This window comes from Opisthocomus hoazin, chromosome 8, assembly GCF_030867145.1.
Source record: "Opisthocomus hoazin isolate bOpiHoa1 chromosome 8, bOpiHoa1.hap1, whole genome shotgun sequence".
In the NCBI taxonomy this organism is placed as follows: Eukaryota; Metazoa; Chordata; class Aves; order Opisthocomiformes; family Opisthocomidae; genus Opisthocomus; species Opisthocomus hoazin.
The window spans coordinates 22,959,115-22,977,969 of NC_134421.1; the positions used below are offsets into that span (position 1 = coordinate 22,959,115).

An 18,855-nucleotide genomic window follows, 5' to 3' on the forward strand; every position below is an offset into this window, starting at 1 on the left:
TCTCCTTGCACATACACTTGCATCAGATGCTTAAACACAATGTGAAAAACGCACCATACAATATGCACAGGAATGAAGATATGAAACAAAAATCTACTAACAATATTCTCCAATGCTGAGTAAGATCACATAGACAGCAAAGCGTGAAAATTAAGATATTTTCGTCACACAGAAGTTAAACTAATTCTTCTGACATGGTATCTTCTGGGTAAAAAAAATAGACTTCTGAAAATATTTAAATTTTAGTCTTAGACAAGCTTTTTTTCAGTAACTGGAGTGTTCTGTTAAGCATAGCATGCTTACAGTATTGCATAACTAAATTGTAAGGAGAGTACTTCATTGGCCATTGCGCAATTTGGTTTCTTCTGACATTTCTATAAGAGGAAAAACTGCAACACAATGAATTTCAAATGATTTCTAAATAACAATTTTTTTCCAAGACACTTTAATTTCACTTAATTTGACTCTAACCTGCTCATATCATTGACACATACCAATTTAAAAAACACTGTCTGTAGGACCTGTCCTTCATGATACTCACATCTGAGAAGATTTTAGCCACCTAAAATAACACCTTTTTCCCCACAAACTAGGATGCCTCATGTCTAGAGTAATTTGAAGGAGAAGATGATGAAAATAAGACCTTGATTCAGGACCACATGAAAACAAACAGTTTAACCTGTATTTGAGACACATCCCGATCAGTAAGACATACTCAATCACCTGCGTAGTAACACGCTTCATGTTCTAGGCAACACTTACATAAGCCCTACCCTCAAGTCAAAGGACAACCATGGGGAACAAAGGGACAGGGTCAGTGCTCAAATCTTTAAAAGCAATTAAAAGACTAGCAACAAGAACCTCAGTCCAAAGGTTAAAGTATTGACCGGTACCAGCTGACTAAAGTGACAGTCCAGTCCTCACCAACTAGCCTTATGGTCTTTAAACTCATCTCCTGTTGGATTAAGTAGGAAAACGATTCCTTGATAAGGGCAACAAGGAAATGCTTATCACTTGTATTGCATCCCCTTGGCACTCGTAGAAATACAGTGCAGGTTCACCCACAGAAACCGGGGAGTGGAACTAAGACGACTGCATACCTTTGTGAGTGCAACAATGTGTGTGCATACTGAGGTGCACCTAGAAGAGCCTTAACTGACATATTTTCTTGTTGCAATGTTTATTTTATTTGCAGTCAAGATTTGTCCTACTCTGAAAGATTCTTCTCTGTACTTATTTTCCCAAATTTTTTCCTACACTAAATAAGGAATACAGCAGAGACCTCCTGTAGTACAGGATCATTCTTAGTATCTGATCTAAATGTTCACATTTTCAGTCAACTCAAATATTTTATTCAGCCATCTAAAAACCTACAAATAGCCAGTAAAGGCAACATGGTTAGACAAATGCATCTCAACTTGATCCTTACAACCACAGGTTTTAGTTTCCTAGGATCCTTTGATATTAACAAAAGATTCCCAGAGGGTACACAGCTCTACTAAATGTAGTTTTAGAAAATGTTTTTGAACACATAGGTGGAGCATCTATATCACTACAAAGAATCACCATGTCACATCAGCAATGCTTGAAAAGCAGTTGTAAAAGTCAAGTTATGAATTCACTTGTGGGATTCCAGACATGAGCATTACACATTACTTTCTGCTGATGAAACTAGCACTCACTGCAGTCATGTGGAAGCTAGGAACAATGATGAACAAAAGGATGATTATATCACATTAAATCACTCCCAGCTTGGTAGAATGGTTTTAATCAGTGTTCATTGTTTAGTTAAGGCTAAACATAAAATTCTTAATTATTACTAAGGGATAAATCAGGTTGCTGGTTCTGGCAGCGTAGCATAAAGCCAGGAATTTTTTATGCCTTTTATATAAAATGGCTACCACTAACCTGATCAGTAGTCTACTGAGCTGGGTTTGTATATGTATTAGCTTTAAATTACCCTTTTAAAAAGTAGAAACAAATATATCCAGCAAGTAATCAACATTAAAATATACCAACTCTGATAGGTAGGCTTTACAGCTACACATACAATAAACTTCCAAGTGTTACAGCCTGGGAGCTCAATCTGGCAGCTATTCAAATCTCCACTAACCTGGGAACTGAAGCATTTGCTGAAGCATCTTTCCCTCTATGCTTTACTCTCCTGTGATCCCACGGCTTTTACAGTCTGAATCCAAGGGATCACACTACGGTGTATTCCTGAGACCTTCAGATGCACAATTTTCTCCTGCCAGTAACATTAACATTTGAAGTCACTAGGGCACGAGGAATCCATCCTGGTGTATGCTAGCAAAAATGTAGTCAGTGGCAATTAATTTCTACAAAAGCCAAGAGCTGATAGCTAGCAATTACAACATCATGGAGTAAGGGTGAAAAGCACTCCACACAGACTCTTTCTGCTATGGTAGCAAGCAATCTTGCACTCACTTGCATGTTTTTTGTTTTGATGTGTTATCCATGTAGCGGATGTAGTTTTCAGGTGTTTCCATCTGTAAGTGGCCAGAAGACACGTCCCACTGTACCTGCATGACTAGGCTGTATGTATATCTACAGATCACTTAAAAACGAAGACATCAAAAACCTGTGGTTGGTTGACAATGCACACATGCCAAGAGAACTACAAAATCAGTGGCAAAAAGCCAGCAACTCATCTTCACTTAATAGAAGGTAAGCAAACCAGGAGAATACAGATCTAGGTTGCCTGGACATCCAGTCTTTTTTGAGGGGGTTCATGTTGATGCAGATTATAGTCATCTACTGAAAATCAAGACTGCAGAATCTCACACATCTACATTTTTTCCTGCCCTACGCACTAAATTTTACATCATAACCTCATTAAGTTCAGAAGAAAACAACAGAACTATGTGGCGAAATCTGCATCTCTGCTCTCTGAATAGCAAGGACTGAGATTTCTTGTATTGTATTACTTGCAAGTGATCACTGCCCTCCCGATGTCTCTGAAAAAGCCTTACTATGGATGACTGACTTGCTTCTTCACAAGATTTCCAGAGTACAGAGTAACAGCATCAAATCTGCTTGCCTAGTTATGATATTAAGTATCTTACTCAAAGACTAAGATAAAGCTACTATTTTCCATAATACTGTGAAGTGAACCAGTAAAGCTGCAAAATTCAGCCAAGGGGAGAAAAATTCCTCCACTAAGTCTCACTAGCCAAGTTTTTACCTTGTTTTCAAGTCCAGGAATAGCAATGACCTTTGAGTGCAGTGAGGAAGAGAAACCGCTAGCCAGCCTACTTGTAATAAGCACCTATCAATATGCTTAACCAAGATATGGTTAACCAAAAACCAAAAGGTAATTACAGGGCATGTGACATCATGGGATTTGCTCACTATAAATGCTAAGCCTGCAGACAAACAACTGAAAATTTCTAGAGACAGATGTCAAAGTTTTGGCCTGTTTAGTGTTCTCAAGTCAAAAGAAGCTTGTGAAACAGTTAGCAACCATATATTCCAGAAGACTAAAATGGCCACTGCTCAGAGTAATACAGATTACAACCAAAAGCTTTTCCTCCTATTTTTTCATATCAAGCACTCAAAGAGGTAGAAAATGATATAAGATTACACAAAATATTATTGCTTCATATATACCTTAACTGTGAGGCATTACAGTTCACAAAAATAACTGTATTAAAATTCAGCTTATGTTAAGCAAGGTTAAGGTTTTAACTTGTTAGAAAGAGCAACCCTCCAGAGTTGAATTCTTTGACTTCAGAACACAGTTGTCCACAACGTGAAGTAATGAAGCAACAGCAGCAGAAGCCACTATAAAGCAACTGCAAGGTGGGAATTTTTCTGCAGCAGATTTATTACTTGCAAGGAAAAATGTACTTACAGTTGAACAAGTTCCACAGAAATTATTCATTTGTCATTAGATATCTTTGTAAGCTCTCTTTCCTCCCATCCTAATCATGTCCATTCCTCTCTTACCCACTGCACACCCCATTTTCTCCCCTCTCATCACCCCCACTAATCCACTGGCTGTGTCCAAACTTGCTGTTTGAATTACCTAATGAAAAAAAGGCAAACTTGGCTATCTCCTAGTAAAACTGGCAGTTAAAAGAAAACTTCCAAGAGGAAGGGAATATCAACTCCTTGCCCACAAAACACCACTGAGCACGTGCAGCTCAGTTACAAAGAACACTGCATTGCTCAGGTGTACGCCTAAACACTACATGGAGTAGGAAAGAAGGCAGCAAGTGCATGGAAGACAAAGGATTTAGCTCCCAAGCTCTGTGAAGCTGAGTATACGGGAACAATTTCAGAAGCTTTACACTAGTCAAAGTATATGGAAAATCATAAGGGCAGCAAGAGGTACCTCTCAGGCACTAAGCAAAGCGTCAAAATGCTATTAGAGAGAACAGATGAACTGTATGTTCTCACGTGTCAAACATTAAGAGGCAAAAAAACCCCCCAACCCTATTCTGAGAGAAAAACAGAACCCACTCTGATGGCAGTTTCTATAATCTAACTTAGCATACTCAACATGGAGAACTTCAGCCTACATGGCTGGTCTGCCAAAGTTACAAGCACCTGAAAGACTCATAAAGATGGTTTAATCCCAATACAACCGGAGTCAGTCAAGCCCTATGATTTCTTTGAAAATGGCCATAAGCAGGTGCTCAGGGAAGAAAACAGGCAGGAAGTATTTCACTATTCCCTAGCACTTCCAACTTCCAATTGTTTTCAGCTCAGGAGCTTCCTTAAAAGTACTGGGAAACTACTTTGAATGCTACAACATGAACATCATCAAGGAGCATGGAAAAGCATCTCTTACAAACTCTGGATCATATTTGCAGGATTCACTGTATGAGTTCTTAGGCAAAAGGACACATCCCAAATTAGAGAGCACAAATCAACCTGCTCCTGTAGTTAGAGATTTCCTTTACCTAACACTTTTTGCTATTTTAAGAATCACTGCCTCATTTCAGCAGTTCTGAAACAGTTTCAGTTCCCCTATAGGTTACTGTGGTATCCTTGCCCTAGAATGCCACTGTCTCTTTCTGGACTCCAAAAAGTTGAAAAACACAATGGAGCTTTACAACTTGCCATAGCAATGCCACAGAGATTTAGTCAGGAACATACTTTCGCCTTCCTGAAAATATTCTCAGTAGACTGATTGCTTATAGTCCTCATTCTTTACTGCAATCATTTTCAAAAGTGCTTTTTTTAACCTCAATACATAATGTGCGCAAAGTTACTGTGGAATAGTAAAAAAACTTAGGATCAGACTTGACAGTATATAAAAAGCTAATTGAAGCCAAGACTGCAACATCTTTACTTTCTCCCTTCCACTGGCACAATTGGTTCAGGAAGCTGATCTGTCAGAAAACTACTTTCTAACACTAAAGCTCAGTTTCCAGCCTGCACACGCTCAGCTCTGATCAGTACACGGCCATACAAGGGTCAGCACTGCACAAACTCGGGCAAAAAGGCATGATTGCAGCTGCCCAATTTCAGATGAGCCTAAGCCAATTCAAGAGCCTCTGGCAAAGTACTTTACAGACAATAGAGAGAAAAGCAGTCGCCAGCTATGAGGAAGGTTAAAAAGAAGATTTAGTCTCAGCGAACAGGCACCAGCAGAGCAGCAGAGAAATGGCATAACAACCAGTAGTACATTAATCCTAACACTCACGAACTTGAGCACAGCATCTTGAAAGCAACCCAGAAAACTGGGTTCTGTCTATACAATATATTAAATAAAGTCTGACATATCCTCCCAGCTCCCTCCTTTCAAAGCAGCAGCACAATGCCTGGACATCAACCAGTGCAACTTTACCAGCGTTCTGAAGATGAATGATTAAGAAATATATGCATATATTTTTATAATACTTCCAAGTCAGTTATGCAAATGATTTTTCCTTTGATATCTTCTGATTTTAAGGCTATTTGGCAATAGGGAGAAAACCATCAGCCTTTTCCAGAAGTTTTTCTTTAACTTGCAATTAAAATTATATTATTCTATAATTTGAAATTGATAATGAAATTCACATGTTTGGCTAACGTGCTGTTACAGTGATGCAGAATTTGAGTATCTTCCTCTGGCTATTTAAAATACTTCGTTTTATTCTTCAGCTAAAGTGTTCATCTCCCCAGTAGACAGCACTACATTACTATGGTACGTCAGTCAGAACACATTTCCTCATGTCAACAAGTGCTCAAGTCACCTGTAACATTAGATCTCCCCCTAAGCTTTGGTATGCTTTGGAGAATCATATGTGACAGGTTTCATGGTGTCATGAAGGGTGCAGATTTTGCACCCAGCCATAGGGCAAAAGCAGATTCCTGGCTGCAAAAAGCCCTACGTGCCTATTAAAGAAGTTTTACTTGTCATGCTGGGTCAGTTCCCCACTCCGCTTTACAGTACATCCTTCTTCCCTTATTCTTGCCAATAAAGACCCAGGCAGAAAACACCTAAGGTACTAGGGGAAGAACTCAAACTCACATTGCTGCCCATTTCTTTGTAACTGGAAACCACAGCCTAAGCTGGAGCAGGAGAACTGGGCTTTACCGGTTACTCAGCAACATGATCTGTCCAACTAAGGGGTCAGCTTCCAAGCACTTGTCAGAAACAAGGACTCCAAGTCTTTGAGAACCATTCCGCTGCAGGTAAAGATACAACAAGGTTACTTTTTGACAAATAGCCGTTACCTTTTAGCCTTTTTTGTCTTTGAGATACTTGGGGAAAACAACATGCATCTCTGAAGACAAAATTTGTTTTAAAATGTTTGCGTTTATAGGACTGGTTCCACTGAAGTGCTTAAAGCACTAAGTCAGATTGTAGTGTTTAATGAAATCAGTGGCTGGCCAAAGACAAACATATCTTTCTTCAAGCTGGAATAGCTGATGATAGCCACCTAATTAAAATAAGCTTTTTAAGTGTTCTACAAACAAGACTGGAAAAAAGTACACATCAACCTGTGGTCCGCGAACTTTTGTATTTACAAAAGATGTTTAAGAAAACATTGCTACAAATCCTAGCTAGATATATATATATATTTCTAGCTAGGATTTAGATGTATTTCTGAAGAAGTCTGCCACTATTTCACAGAAACCGGTTAACTTTTGACAAAAAACCTTTTTGTTTGAGCACCACTGAGTTAACTAGGGCAATTCAAACAAACTCAGCCACCAGTTCAAATCCTCAAAGTAAACTTAGGATGGTGCAAGTAAGATATAAAGGATATTTGCTAATCTAAACACTTAGACAGCATCTCCTAAACAGGGCAAAACACAAAGCATGTTTTGTTGCAGGACACCTCAGCCTGATATTTGACAGGTACAGCTGTGTTTCCTTCTCTCCTCAGCCCCTTTTGAGCAAGTGTCCACCCCATGAAACACATTCATATAGCACAGACAAGTAATACCATAGGTATTGAGAAAAAAAAAAAATAATCGAGGTTTCACAATAAAAACCAGCCTTGTAGTTGACCGATTTCAGTATCCAAAGAGGCATAAGTAAAGACTGAAGCTTTCTGCCATGGTGGACAGCTGAATTCCTACAGCTTCGCCAAACCCGCAGGCTTCCACTGCTGGAAAACAGTCACAGTTTGTCAAAAAAGATCCCAACATGAAGGCAAGGTGCATAAACAATGCCTGCAGAAAGCTGCTTTCCACGGAAGTAGGGATAACAAGGCACCTGTGTTTTATAAGTTGGTTACCTGATATCAATCCTACAACAGCAACCTAACATTCAATTATTATTATTTAACATTAACACAAGCTTAAGCCAGTGCAGAGCCCCATAGGAGCCTGCAGGGATACACCATAAGCAGACGCTGTCTCTGTAGACACATCACAAAGATTTTGGAAGCTATTTATAGGTCTTGATTTTTTGAGCTATACCCCTTCCCACACCACACAGATGGTGTCCAAATATCAAGAAAGTGCTGAGGAAAGACTGTGGCAGCCATCATCCTATGTCAATTATTCCTCCTGTATATCACCAAGGCAGGGACATGAGGCAGAAAAAGTAAAAGTCACAGTATGCCTGAAGTGCATATTGAAACAGGAATTCTCTGGTATTTTAAAGTATGCCTATATTCTATTTGGCAATAATTGAGCAAGCTAGGTAACCTGTATCAGTCCACATGTTGCTATGGAGAGCATGCCAGCCTTAAACATGATGCCACGGTCATACTCCAAGCTCTATTTTAAAGCACGCGCTACCTGTATGTTCACACCTGAGAGCTTACACTGAAGGATAAAGAATCCAAACAACAAATTCCAAGTCAAGTATGGAAGATCTTGCATCACCGTGCAAGTTTGTTTACACCACTTCCTAGAACACCCCATTTTGCCAGGGTAGCCAGGTGACACTTCTGGGCCCTAGTTTTACAATCAGGTTACATTACAACAGGTCCTTCTGGTTTTCAGATGATTTAGACCAATGCAAATAAAAATAACATTTTACTTTTTTCTTTTATTACCCTTTAATAAAACCATTGCTAATATGAAGCAACACCTATAAGAAACTGAAGAACACTACTATTTCTTTAAATAATAAACAAACAGTGACCACCAGGTAGATTAACCAAGGGTTTCTTAGATCTCTACATTCTACAGCCCAAGAAATAAAATTCTCTATATCAGATCACAAATGAGATACAACACTAGGAGCCTATCATTTTTAACTCATAATCAAGTGTCAATAATTGACATGCAAGTATATGCCCTACTACAGGAAAAAACCCCCCTACACTTCCCGTAAGTGTGTGACAATACAGTTCTCCTCAGTACTGTCTCAACAGTAACAGGAAACCCTTCCCATCTATTTTCATCTCTTGTACAAGGCTGAACAACAAAAATGGCAAAGTTAGAAACTGAAAAGCTTGAATTTTTTTTGCATATGAAACTATTTTTCAGATCTGCCACTAGCAACTGCTGGCTCAGCACTAAAGTAGGGCTTTCAATACTATTTTCAATTACACAAAGCAGTGTTACAGATGCCAAAATTATTACAACGCACTCAAGTTTTATATTCAAGGTATTTAAAAATAACTGTTCATTTATTTGTATAATATGTAGTTGATAGAAGAAAAACTACCTTTTAGAATTGTTTTCATTATCCAAATGACTAGAAAAAATATGTTTAGTGCTATTTGCTCTTGCTGCTTTAAAGGCCTGCCTCATTCTCTGCTTTGGGAGGTCAGAATTCTCTCGCCTACCCTCCGCCCAGACCCTAAGACAGCAGCATTTTATGTAAAATCAGGGTTGGCAGAGTACTGAATGCATAAGCAATTCCAACCTGTGAAAGCGGCTGGTCCTCACAGTACAGAGAGGCTTTCCTGTGGGCTTATCCTAAAGCTGCCATCCGCATCTCCCAGTTGCTCAAGAGAGGTTTGCATTTCCTCATACACAAATCTGCCAGCCCATCCCAGCCTGCTGAATGTCAGCAGCTTTTTACACACACCTAACAGCTTCTTGCTTGTTCAAAGCAAAAAGTCTGCAGCCCCCACACATTTCATGCCCACATAGCCTTGTTTCATTTTTCATGGGATTTCTCCTGCTTCATTTCCAGCAATTTTTTTTTTTGCTCAAAGGGCAGACAGTGCCTGCAATTACTGCTTCATTCCCATTAAGAACGGCCAAAGGAGCCAGCACTTAAGCCCATATCCAGCCATCTTGCTCTCACTTCAGTGCCAAATGACAGCACTGAGAGACCAAAACAGGCAACACTTTAATGACAGTAGTCTAAGAGATCTTCTTGTAAAACACTCTGAAAAAATCCATAGCTACTGGTCATATTACTTCTCTATTTGGGTTTCCTCCAGGATTTTTTTTTTTTTCCCAATCATACAGTATCAGAGCACGAAGTCTACAAAACCTAAACCAAACTGGGCTATGTAGCAGTAAATCGGCATATATGAAGTCACCTGGATGAAGAAAGAAACAGGAAGGGATGATTTTTGCAGTGATGCATCTGGACAACCACCAGTCATCTCACAAGTACTTGCTTTCAGCTGCAATACCAGCTCTCAAGACAAAGCAGAAGCTTTTGACAGGTTGCGAGACTGTAGGCAAGCCCCGTTCCCAGCCCGTAACACCCAAGAGGACTGACTCAACAATTTTCAGTCTGGCAAAGACTATTGGTAAGTCTAATTGGACAGGGTGCTGTAGCTGGAGAGTAGGAGTTCAGTGGCCGTATTTCAAACTGTTTGCAGGGACCACTGGACAGAATTTTGCCTCAGTGGTAGTCTAAAGGCCACCTATGTTTCAAATTAAGAAATAAAGAAGTGAACAGAAAATGAATAGAAATACAGTATGGTTTTACAGAAAACATCCTTTGTTACCACAGTCTTTTTCAATAGACATCTTGCTTCACTGCCCATAAAACTCAGCTGTAACAAGGGCTTCAACAATGCTACAAAGACAGCATGAAAAGTGCAATACAGATAGGAAACAGGCCAAGAAGCCATAACATGCAGATTTTGCTAGAAGATGATTAACAATAGACATATTAAATCTTTTAGTTACTAGCCTGATTTTCACTGGTCACAATCACAAAAAGCTGTTACTGAAATTTTTAGGTCTTCAGATTGAGAGGCAGTGTCCATAAGTCATGGTATCAACACGGAATCTCATGCTAAAGTTGCAGAAGAGGGATTACATTTGGTTAAAAAGAATATAACCAAACGCGCAAGAAACTAAGAATTTCTGGTACAAATTGAGAGTTCATGAGGTGGGAGCAAGTTAGAGACCACCACTAATCACAAGATAACTACATGACAGCTTTACAATCGTGATAAAGCAGGGTCTTGTGACCTTTTTTTCTAGTGTAGCTTGAGAAGCATTAGTAACCTTTTACACAACATAGAGAAATTCAACCTAGAGCAACTCAAACTTGTCGCCTACATTCAAAAAACATGGCTGTCAAACTGAAGGAGATGAAAGAGCTACCATGATGATCAGAAAAAAGAGAAAACTGGCTTTAGGAGATGAGGCTGTAAAAGTCCATCAAAAAATTGCTAAGAAAGGAATGACCACGGTCTACACCTATGACAGAAAGCTAAGTGCAAGACAGGAAGAAAAAAGCTAATGCACAGGCACAACTGCATATCGACTAGCCTTTAAGAAAGTCAGAAGTAGAAAGATAGGTTAATTCTAAGATTTGTATCAGAAGATTGCTGCAGATACTCATTCCTCCAAGCAGTAACTAACCAGCTAAAAAGTAGAATGTGATCTATTGAGCGAATCTTCCAGACAGTATCTCCAGTAAAAAAAAAAAAAAAAAGAAACTACTTGAGATTTTGATTTCTTGCTTTAAGACTCCTGAAAAGAAACGTATTGCTAAAGATTGCTTTCAGTTGTCTGTTCTGTTGTTTCCCCTCCAATGTCTAGCAACTATTTGCTTACAGGGCAGTAACCCTGCAGGTTAAAATAACTATGAAAACTAATTTTGTTTTCCTCAATAGCGTCTACAGGAGTCTGCTGTTCCTCTCTTCCCCCTCCAGTCACCAAGGTACCCCCTTTGTGCTCCTTCAATGCAGAAGTTACTCCCCCACTTAAAGATCCCTAGAGATGTAGGTCAGCTGAAAATCAACGGTACAGTCTCTGGAGAATTGGAAAGGAAACACTGCAGACATTTAGGTGGAGTCTGAAGCAGACTTACACATAAACATATTAAGACAACTGCGTTCAAGAACAGGAGAAGCAAGTCTCATCCAGCCAATCCAGGTAACGTGGCTGGTGATACAAGTTAGTCACAAACAGTAGTCGGGCATTAAACTTCTGTGTGGATACAGATAGAGCTGGCACTTGGGAAACCGCTAACCAAGTTAAAGATGTTGTCATTATTTTCTGGTAAGCTACTTCTAGAAAAGCAGTTTGAACTATTTCCATACACTTCATTTACGTCCCAAATCTGACTTGGTCTTATCCTATTCATTTCATCCTTTAGTTGTGTCTATTTGCACCATGCCAAAGCCTAGCCTTGTACCAGCTGTACAGGGGCTCCATCTCCAACACCCTAACACACTCCAGTGCAACAAGTGCCAGCATCCACCTTCTTACACAGCCCAGAAAAGCTGCTACTACCACCCTTAGCCTCAGAGGGTATTCTTACGCATAAACAATTTCTCAAGCAGCCAGTGGTCTCATTTGGACATGAGACCTGTCAGAGCAAGTCCAGAGGAGGGCCATGAAGATGATCAGAGAGCTGGAGCACCTCTTCTGTGAGGAAAGGCCGAGAGAGTTGGGGTTGTTCAGTCTGGAGCAGAGAAGGCTGCAGTGAGACCTTACTGTGGCACTCCGGTACCTGAAGGGGCCTACAAGAAAGCTGAAGAGAGACTTTACCAGGGCACATAGTGACAGGACAAGGGGTAATGGCTTTAAACTGAAAGAGGGTAGATTTAGGACTAGATATGAGGAAGAAATTCTTTACTATGAGGGTGGTGAGGCCCTGGAACAGGTTGCTCAGTGAAGTCGTGGATGTCCCCTCCCTGGCAGTGTTCAAGGCCAGGTTGGGTGGGGCTTTGAGCAATCTGGTCTAGTGGAAGGTGTCCCTGCCCATGGCAGGGGGGTTGGAACTAGATGGTCTTTAGGGTCCCTTCCAACCCAAACCACTCTATGATTCTATGAAGATTCAAAGAGGATGTAAGAAGTTGCAGCAGGAAAAGAAGAATGAATGGAAACTACTGACGAAGGTGACACCAACCATGAATTTCCAACTACAATTGGTGCAAGAAAGCCGTAACAGTGGCTCAGGTGTTTGAATTCCAAAGGCGGAGTAGCATCCTGATACCTTTAAATGTAAAAATAAATACTGGAGGCACATAAGTGGGGAAGCATGCTGGAGTATCAGAGGGGCTGCTGAAGTTAAAGAAAAGCTAGACCAATAGCAAGACCTAGCGAGAATTCTGCCAGACACCTTTCTCCTTTGTAATATTAGGAAAAACTGACCAGTACAATCCCAAGGCTGTATTTACACCAGGCAGGGGATAGCATATACCAGAACACCACGCAAAATCTTTGCTTAAACCGGAGTTGGTATTTCGAGATGAGGCCTCTCCCCACTGCCTTATATTCCTTATTAGAGGTTTAAAAATAATCAAGAAATTTGTCATGTTGTCAGTTTAGACAGGGCACTAGCTTCTTCCAGCACACAGATAAAGGGGGAAAAAACCCCAAGCAAGCCCTAACCTTTATAGCTATTTTATAGCTATTAAGCAACAAAATGAAAAGGAAAACGGGGAAGGGGTACGCCCCCAGCCTAAGACCGGCTACAACAGGCATTGTGCAACAAAGCCATCGGCAAAGTTTCCAGATAACGGCCAGAGCAACTGACCTTGGCTGGGAACACCGGGCAGCTCGGGGGCCACCTCCCGGTCCTGCCGCAACGCAAAGACCCGGCAGAGCGCTCCCCTCCGCAATCAAAACCGCAACACTCCCCCCCCCCTCCACAAAACGTCTGTCGCCAAGTCGCCGGTTTTCCAGGCAAGGTTCGGGGTGCCCGCCTCCCCTCCCCAGCACGGCACAAGGTTGGCTGTGAGGGCAGCGCCAGCCCTGACCCCCGCGCGCCATCACGCGCTAACGGGCTCCCCGCGCGCCGCGGGGGCGCCCAGGGTGACCCCGCCGCCTCCCTCCGCCGCGCCCCGGGGCCGCCCGGGAGCCGCCGCCGCTGCGCACAAAGGCGGGCGCCGCGCACGTGGGCCCGCGCCCCAAGATGGTGGGCGAGAGGCGAGACGCGGAGCCGCCGCTCCCCCCCCTCCCCCCCCCCCCCCGCTCCCCCAGCTCGGGGCGCGGGGAGAGCCCCGCAGCGACTCCGTGTACGCGGGGAGAGGAGGGGAGGGCGTGCCCCCGGACAGACAAAGGGACGCCCCGCGCCCCACGCCCGCGGCGGCTCGGCGGGCTCACCTCGTCCTCCCGCTCGCTGCGGAAGCAGAGGCACGCCGCTCGCTTCTTGTAGCCCTCCCGGTCGTACGTCCGCGTCTGGTTCGGCTTGAATTTCATCATAGAGGCGCTGACACGCCGGCTGCCCCCGGCCGCCGCCGCCGCCACGGCTCCGCTCTCCGAGCGCCGCCGCGCCCACCGGGACGCCGCCGCGGGCCCCCCGCTCGGAAGCGGGGCAGAAGGAAGGCCGGTCCCAGCCGCCAAGCGCCCGTCACACCAGCGCCGCGCCGCCGCCGCCCCAGGAGCCGCGCCGCGCCATGGAGGCTCCCTGGCCGCCTGGCTCGCCCCGAGCCGCCGCCCCGCGCGCCGCGGCGGCCGCCCCTGCGCCCACTATTTAACTGTAACGCACATTCCTGCGCCCGCGCGCGCCGCGCCGCACCGCGCAGGCGCCGGGTGGGAGGGGAGGAGGCGGGGCGCGGCGCGGCGTCGGGCGGGGCCGGGGAGCGGGCGGGGAGGTAAAAGGGCGGTCACGGCGCGGCGGCGCGTGTGCTTAGTCACCGGCGGGGCACTGGCGGGGGGGGCGGCAAGGCGCTGCTGTGAGGCGGGGCGGGTGCTGCGCGTCGTCTCCCTCTCACGGCGCCGCGGGCTGAGAGGAACCGGCTCGGGGTCCGACCCCGGTGCCCCGCTTGCCCGGTGGCGGGGCATGGCTGGTGCGACGCCCGTGTCCCCGTGGGGCGGGGGCGGTTCCGGGCGCGCCGGGCCTTCGTCCGGCGTGGCTCTCCGTGTCCGGAGACCCCGGCGTAGGTGCGCGGGGCTCTGGTGCCGTAGTGAGAGTGTACGTAGCTCTGCCCATGTAAGTAACCTGTTTTTAGAAAGTGCCGCTTTATGCAGGCCGAGGAAGCAGGCACCCCATGCTGGCTTTATCTTTTTGTATGTTTATATAATAACGTTATTTAGAAGCTAAAGATGGACAGAAGGCCTTCCTAGTGCTGCCAACAGGCCGGGAAAAGGTCTGCTATCTGCATACCTTATCACCCGGGGGGCTGAAAGCCCTGGTGGTTTCAGTGTCATAAAAGAAAAATCCCTCAAAACCCAGCCCGAAAGGAAAACAGGGAAATGCTGCTGTTTGCAATGCCCCTGCACTGCTGTCAGTCACGGGTAGCCATCGAAGCACGTGCTGCTTGTGCGTGAGAGGTTGCTCAGTCGCGTTGGCAGACGGACTGTAGTGTGCGCTTCCGTGCTGGTAGAAATCCCTCATCCAAACTGTTTCATAAACTTCTTCCTTCATCCAAATCTTGGTGATGTTCTGTAGGCTCATTTGTGCTTTCAGAGTAGACCAGTGTGCTGTAAACTTCTACTTGTTTCTTGTTCTGAAACACCTGTTTTTTTATCCTGTTTTTTTTTTTTTAACAATTTTGTTGATCTGTAACAAGTCTGACTTTTTATATGCTTTTTGTGGCGTGCAGAGAAAGGAGATGGGTTCATCATCACTGGTTACTCTGGTTTGTAGTGAAATTTGGACATTCTGTTCTTCAGAGCGTGAACTACTAAGTGCGGTATCGCACTTGAAAACCATGGAAGCTAAAGGAGGGAAAGCACAATCGTATTGAATTATGTTATTTTGTTAAAGCTATAATAAGCTGTAAAGTCAAACAACCAAAGATTAGGACATTCCAAATTTAATTTGTTTTTACACATACATTACTCATATAAGCATATTTTTCTTTAAGAAGACCCCTGCCCCTTCTGCCAATTCACAAATGGACTGGCAGGTTAGATTTTTTCTTTTCCTCTTCCTTAGGTGCAGATACAGGTCTTATTTATTGCTACCTGTTACCTCAGGCTACATATAATTTTAGTAGGTATTTGATGGATCCCTAGTCAGAACAAATTTTTTTTTGTAAGGAAAGGACCAAGACCCAACTAGTACCTGAAATTTTTAGTTGGAAGTTTAAAGGGCTGAGATCTGAAACCTTTGAGAATGCTGAGGAATAATAACATGTTAATGCTGAGGAATAATAGCATGTTTTTGATGCTTGTATTCATAAACTTGTCCATGATACAGAAAAGGCAGTGTGGTATGGTGTAATGAAACTCAAGGGCTACAAATTAAAATTGCAGTTAGTTATTGCACCAACATTTCTTAGATTTTATGTGTTTGACCTTGCAAACTTTGCTGTACTCCCATGTACTTTTAAAGGTACATCTTTACAAACAGCATAGATGTGCATTCATGTAATGCGTATAGTGAAAAAAATCTTGCCATTGGTCTGCTTTTTATAATAGGCCCTTGTGATAGAACTCGTTTTGCTTTGGGATGTTCCCTGAGCTGCTGTTTCAGGATTTAAGACAAACACATTTTAAGTCTTCAGTATGGCTCTTTTTGAATTATCTTTTGTTTGTTTGGGAGGCTTCACCTCTCATGCAATTGGAGGAAGTTCAAAAGTAGGATTTATACTTAACGAGAACAGTGTCCAAAGATCAGATGAGCTTGGGCCAGGTTTTCCACTTTTGTACAACTCCTCCCACCCCCAAAAAACAAACAAAACATTTGACTGCCAAATCAGAATGCAACACACAAATCCTATCTCTGTTATGAAATGCAATGGTTTCTTCGTCACGTATCACAGAGGTAAGAGCCGGAAGGGAGAGCTCTGTGAGAGGGGCCAGTCAGTAGGCTGCCTGTAGCTACATTTTCTAGCCCACCTATCCTCATACGCATCTTGGCTCCAACAATCTGTAAATTCATTGGGGCTCTCTCTGCTTTTGTGAAAGCCCCAACTTCTGCCTGTATGTAGTTGGGCTTTTATTTTACATGCTAGAAGAAACCTGACTTTGTGAATATGGAAAAATATCTACAGCTAATGACAGGTGAATCCTAAAAAGTGAAGTGGTAGGATGTTTTGGTTTTTGGACCTTGAGGGATTCTGTTGTGGGAGGTGCTGGTTTTTTTTTTCTTCTTTGAGAAAAGTTGAGAGTCATTGTGCTAGCATTTAATCCTGAATGCCGAAAACGATTTTTGTTGTTTGCTTGTTTGAAGATGTGATTCTTAAATGGCCCTTGGTATTTAGAATTGTCAAGGTTTTTGTAGTGGTCTTTTTTTTTAAAGTATTTGATCTTCTTGTAAGTTATGTGGTATGTCTAGACACAGAAGTCAGCAACAACTGTATGTGAAACAGTCTGATTATCAATAAATAACAATTACAATGCTATCACATATTTGCCTAGTTCGCATTCATATTAGTAGTAGTTCTGTAATGATGCATTGCTTTGTATTTTGTTAATGCAGTGAATGTATACTGCATTAACAAAATACAAGGCAATGTATTTGCTTTGTAAAATCAAATAAATCAATTTTTGATTTCATGGGATATGTTACTGAGAGGAACTACTACAGTGTGGTACCAGAGGCCCATTTTATTCAAAGGTGGGGTTTTTGTTTGTTTTCGTGAAGGTGATTTTGCACTACAGCCATAGTAATTGTGAAGTAACTGATGATACTTGGAGTACAAGTGTGAACCAGAGCTGAGTAAACAATGCAGGGTGCAAAGACACTTAAAGGAAGTTCAAACACCTTTACATTCAGACAAAATAACTTTCCACCTTGCTGTAGTTACACTTTGAGTGCAGTCTGCTTAAATGCAGGGGAAGAATTTTCTTTTCCTTGAGAAGAAAGAAACAGGTTTAAAAATTTACAGAGTAATTAGATTTTCCAGTTCCCTTGACCTACAGTTATTGCTGAGATTAGAAACTGCAGTGTTCAATAACTATGTTCTGGCAAGTTTCATGTAACTTTCTTTTCCACTCTTAGTTTATTATGGTTAATAAAAATGAAATATTTGCTTTGGAGGTACTTTCAGTCCTCAGCTTAACATTTGCTATGAAGAGAAATAGATACTTAGGTTTTTTTCTCATCTCTGCAAATAGCACATCAAATTATATTAGGAAAACCAGGGTCTTTAGTTATCATCATTCTAGATGATCATTTGTTCTGTCATGGTTATAACATTTCCTTGGAATTCAGCGGTTAAACCAGCACAAAAATCCAAAAGTTCAGCAGCAAACAGTGTATTGAGAATGCATCTGTCTAGTGCTGCATTGTGTGGGCTTTTGGAACAGTAAATCCTCGTTCAGCTGCGTTGTAGCCTGGTGAAAGGCTGCCAGCAGCTCTAGGCCCAGTCATCATTTCAGCAGAACTTACAGTGTCTGCAGCATTGAGGCTGGCATGCTTAACCTGACAACAAGAAGGTTTGGTATATGGAAAGGGTAAGCATTCATCAGGTTAGTTCTTATTTAAGGTGATTTACTCCCCCAAGATACAATAGGAGGGAGCACTGGTGGTTCTGAGATTTTATACTACTCTGTGGTTAGCTATGAGGAAGCAAATGAGAACAGTGCCAAGCTAACTTCCCTGCAAACTTAAAATGTCACATTTCTAATGATTTAGCAGTTATGAAAATGCCAGCATTAGTCTTAAAATACTTTTAAGTGCCAAAAAAAAATTCAAAAAGCTTGCCAAATTATACACGTACTCTCTTCTGGTAAACACTGAACGAACTTTAAAAAATGGAACACTTATTTCTAAATCATGCTTCTGCATGAGCAACTTTTGTATAGTAAGTCCCACATTGTCTTTTCCCTTAGAGCCAGATCTTCACCTGAATCTCATCACAGAATTGCAGCATGGTAGGTGTTGGAAGGGATGCCTGAGGATCATGTAGTCCAACCCCCCTGTCAAAGCAGGGTCACCTAGAGCAGGTTGCATGGGACGTTGTCCCGGCGGGTTTTGAATATCCCCAGAGAAGGAGACTCCACAACCTCCCTGGGCAGCCTGTTCCAGTGCTCCATTACCCTCAAAGTAAAGAAGTTCTGGACTCTTTCCAGTAGCTCCTCATCTTTATTGAACTAGGGAGCCCAGAACTGGACGCAGTACTCCAGTTGTGACTTCATTAGGGCAGAGTAGAGGTGGAGGAGAACCTCTCTTGA

At 42.7% G+C, this 18,855-nt stretch overlaps 1 protein-coding gene and 1 long non-coding RNA gene across 5 annotated transcripts in view; one reads left to right on the forward strand and one right to left on the reverse strand.

Moving 5' to 3' along the window:
* The window catches only part of NUDT4 (nudix hydrolase 4), a 30,038-nt gene extending 15,799 nt beyond the window's left edge, over nucleotides 1–14,239 (reverse strand). Inside the window, exon 1 of one of the 2 annotated variants that reach the window (XM_075429344.1) lies at nucleotides 13,894–14,239. In XM_075429344.1, the coding sequence (XP_075285459.1) occupies nucleotides 13,894–13,992 (99 nt within the window). In that variant the 5' untranslated portion in view covers nucleotides 13,993–14,239. The remainder of the gene's footprint in view (nucleotides 1–13,893) is intronic. The other variant, XM_075429345.1, reaches the window with a different exon arrangement.
* A 2,231-nt stretch (nucleotides 14,240–16,470) lies between these two features.
* Nucleotides 16,471–18,855, forward strand: part of LOC142362307 (uncharacterized) — a 142,972-nt gene continuing 140,587 nt past the window's right edge. For 2 of the 3 annotated variants that reach the window (XR_012764940.1, XR_012764942.1), the window contains exon 1: nucleotides 16,471–16,501. This is a non-coding gene — a long non-coding RNA (uncharacterized LOC142362307). The remainder of the gene's footprint in view (nucleotides 16,502–18,855) is intronic. The other variant, XR_012764941.1, reaches the window with a different exon arrangement.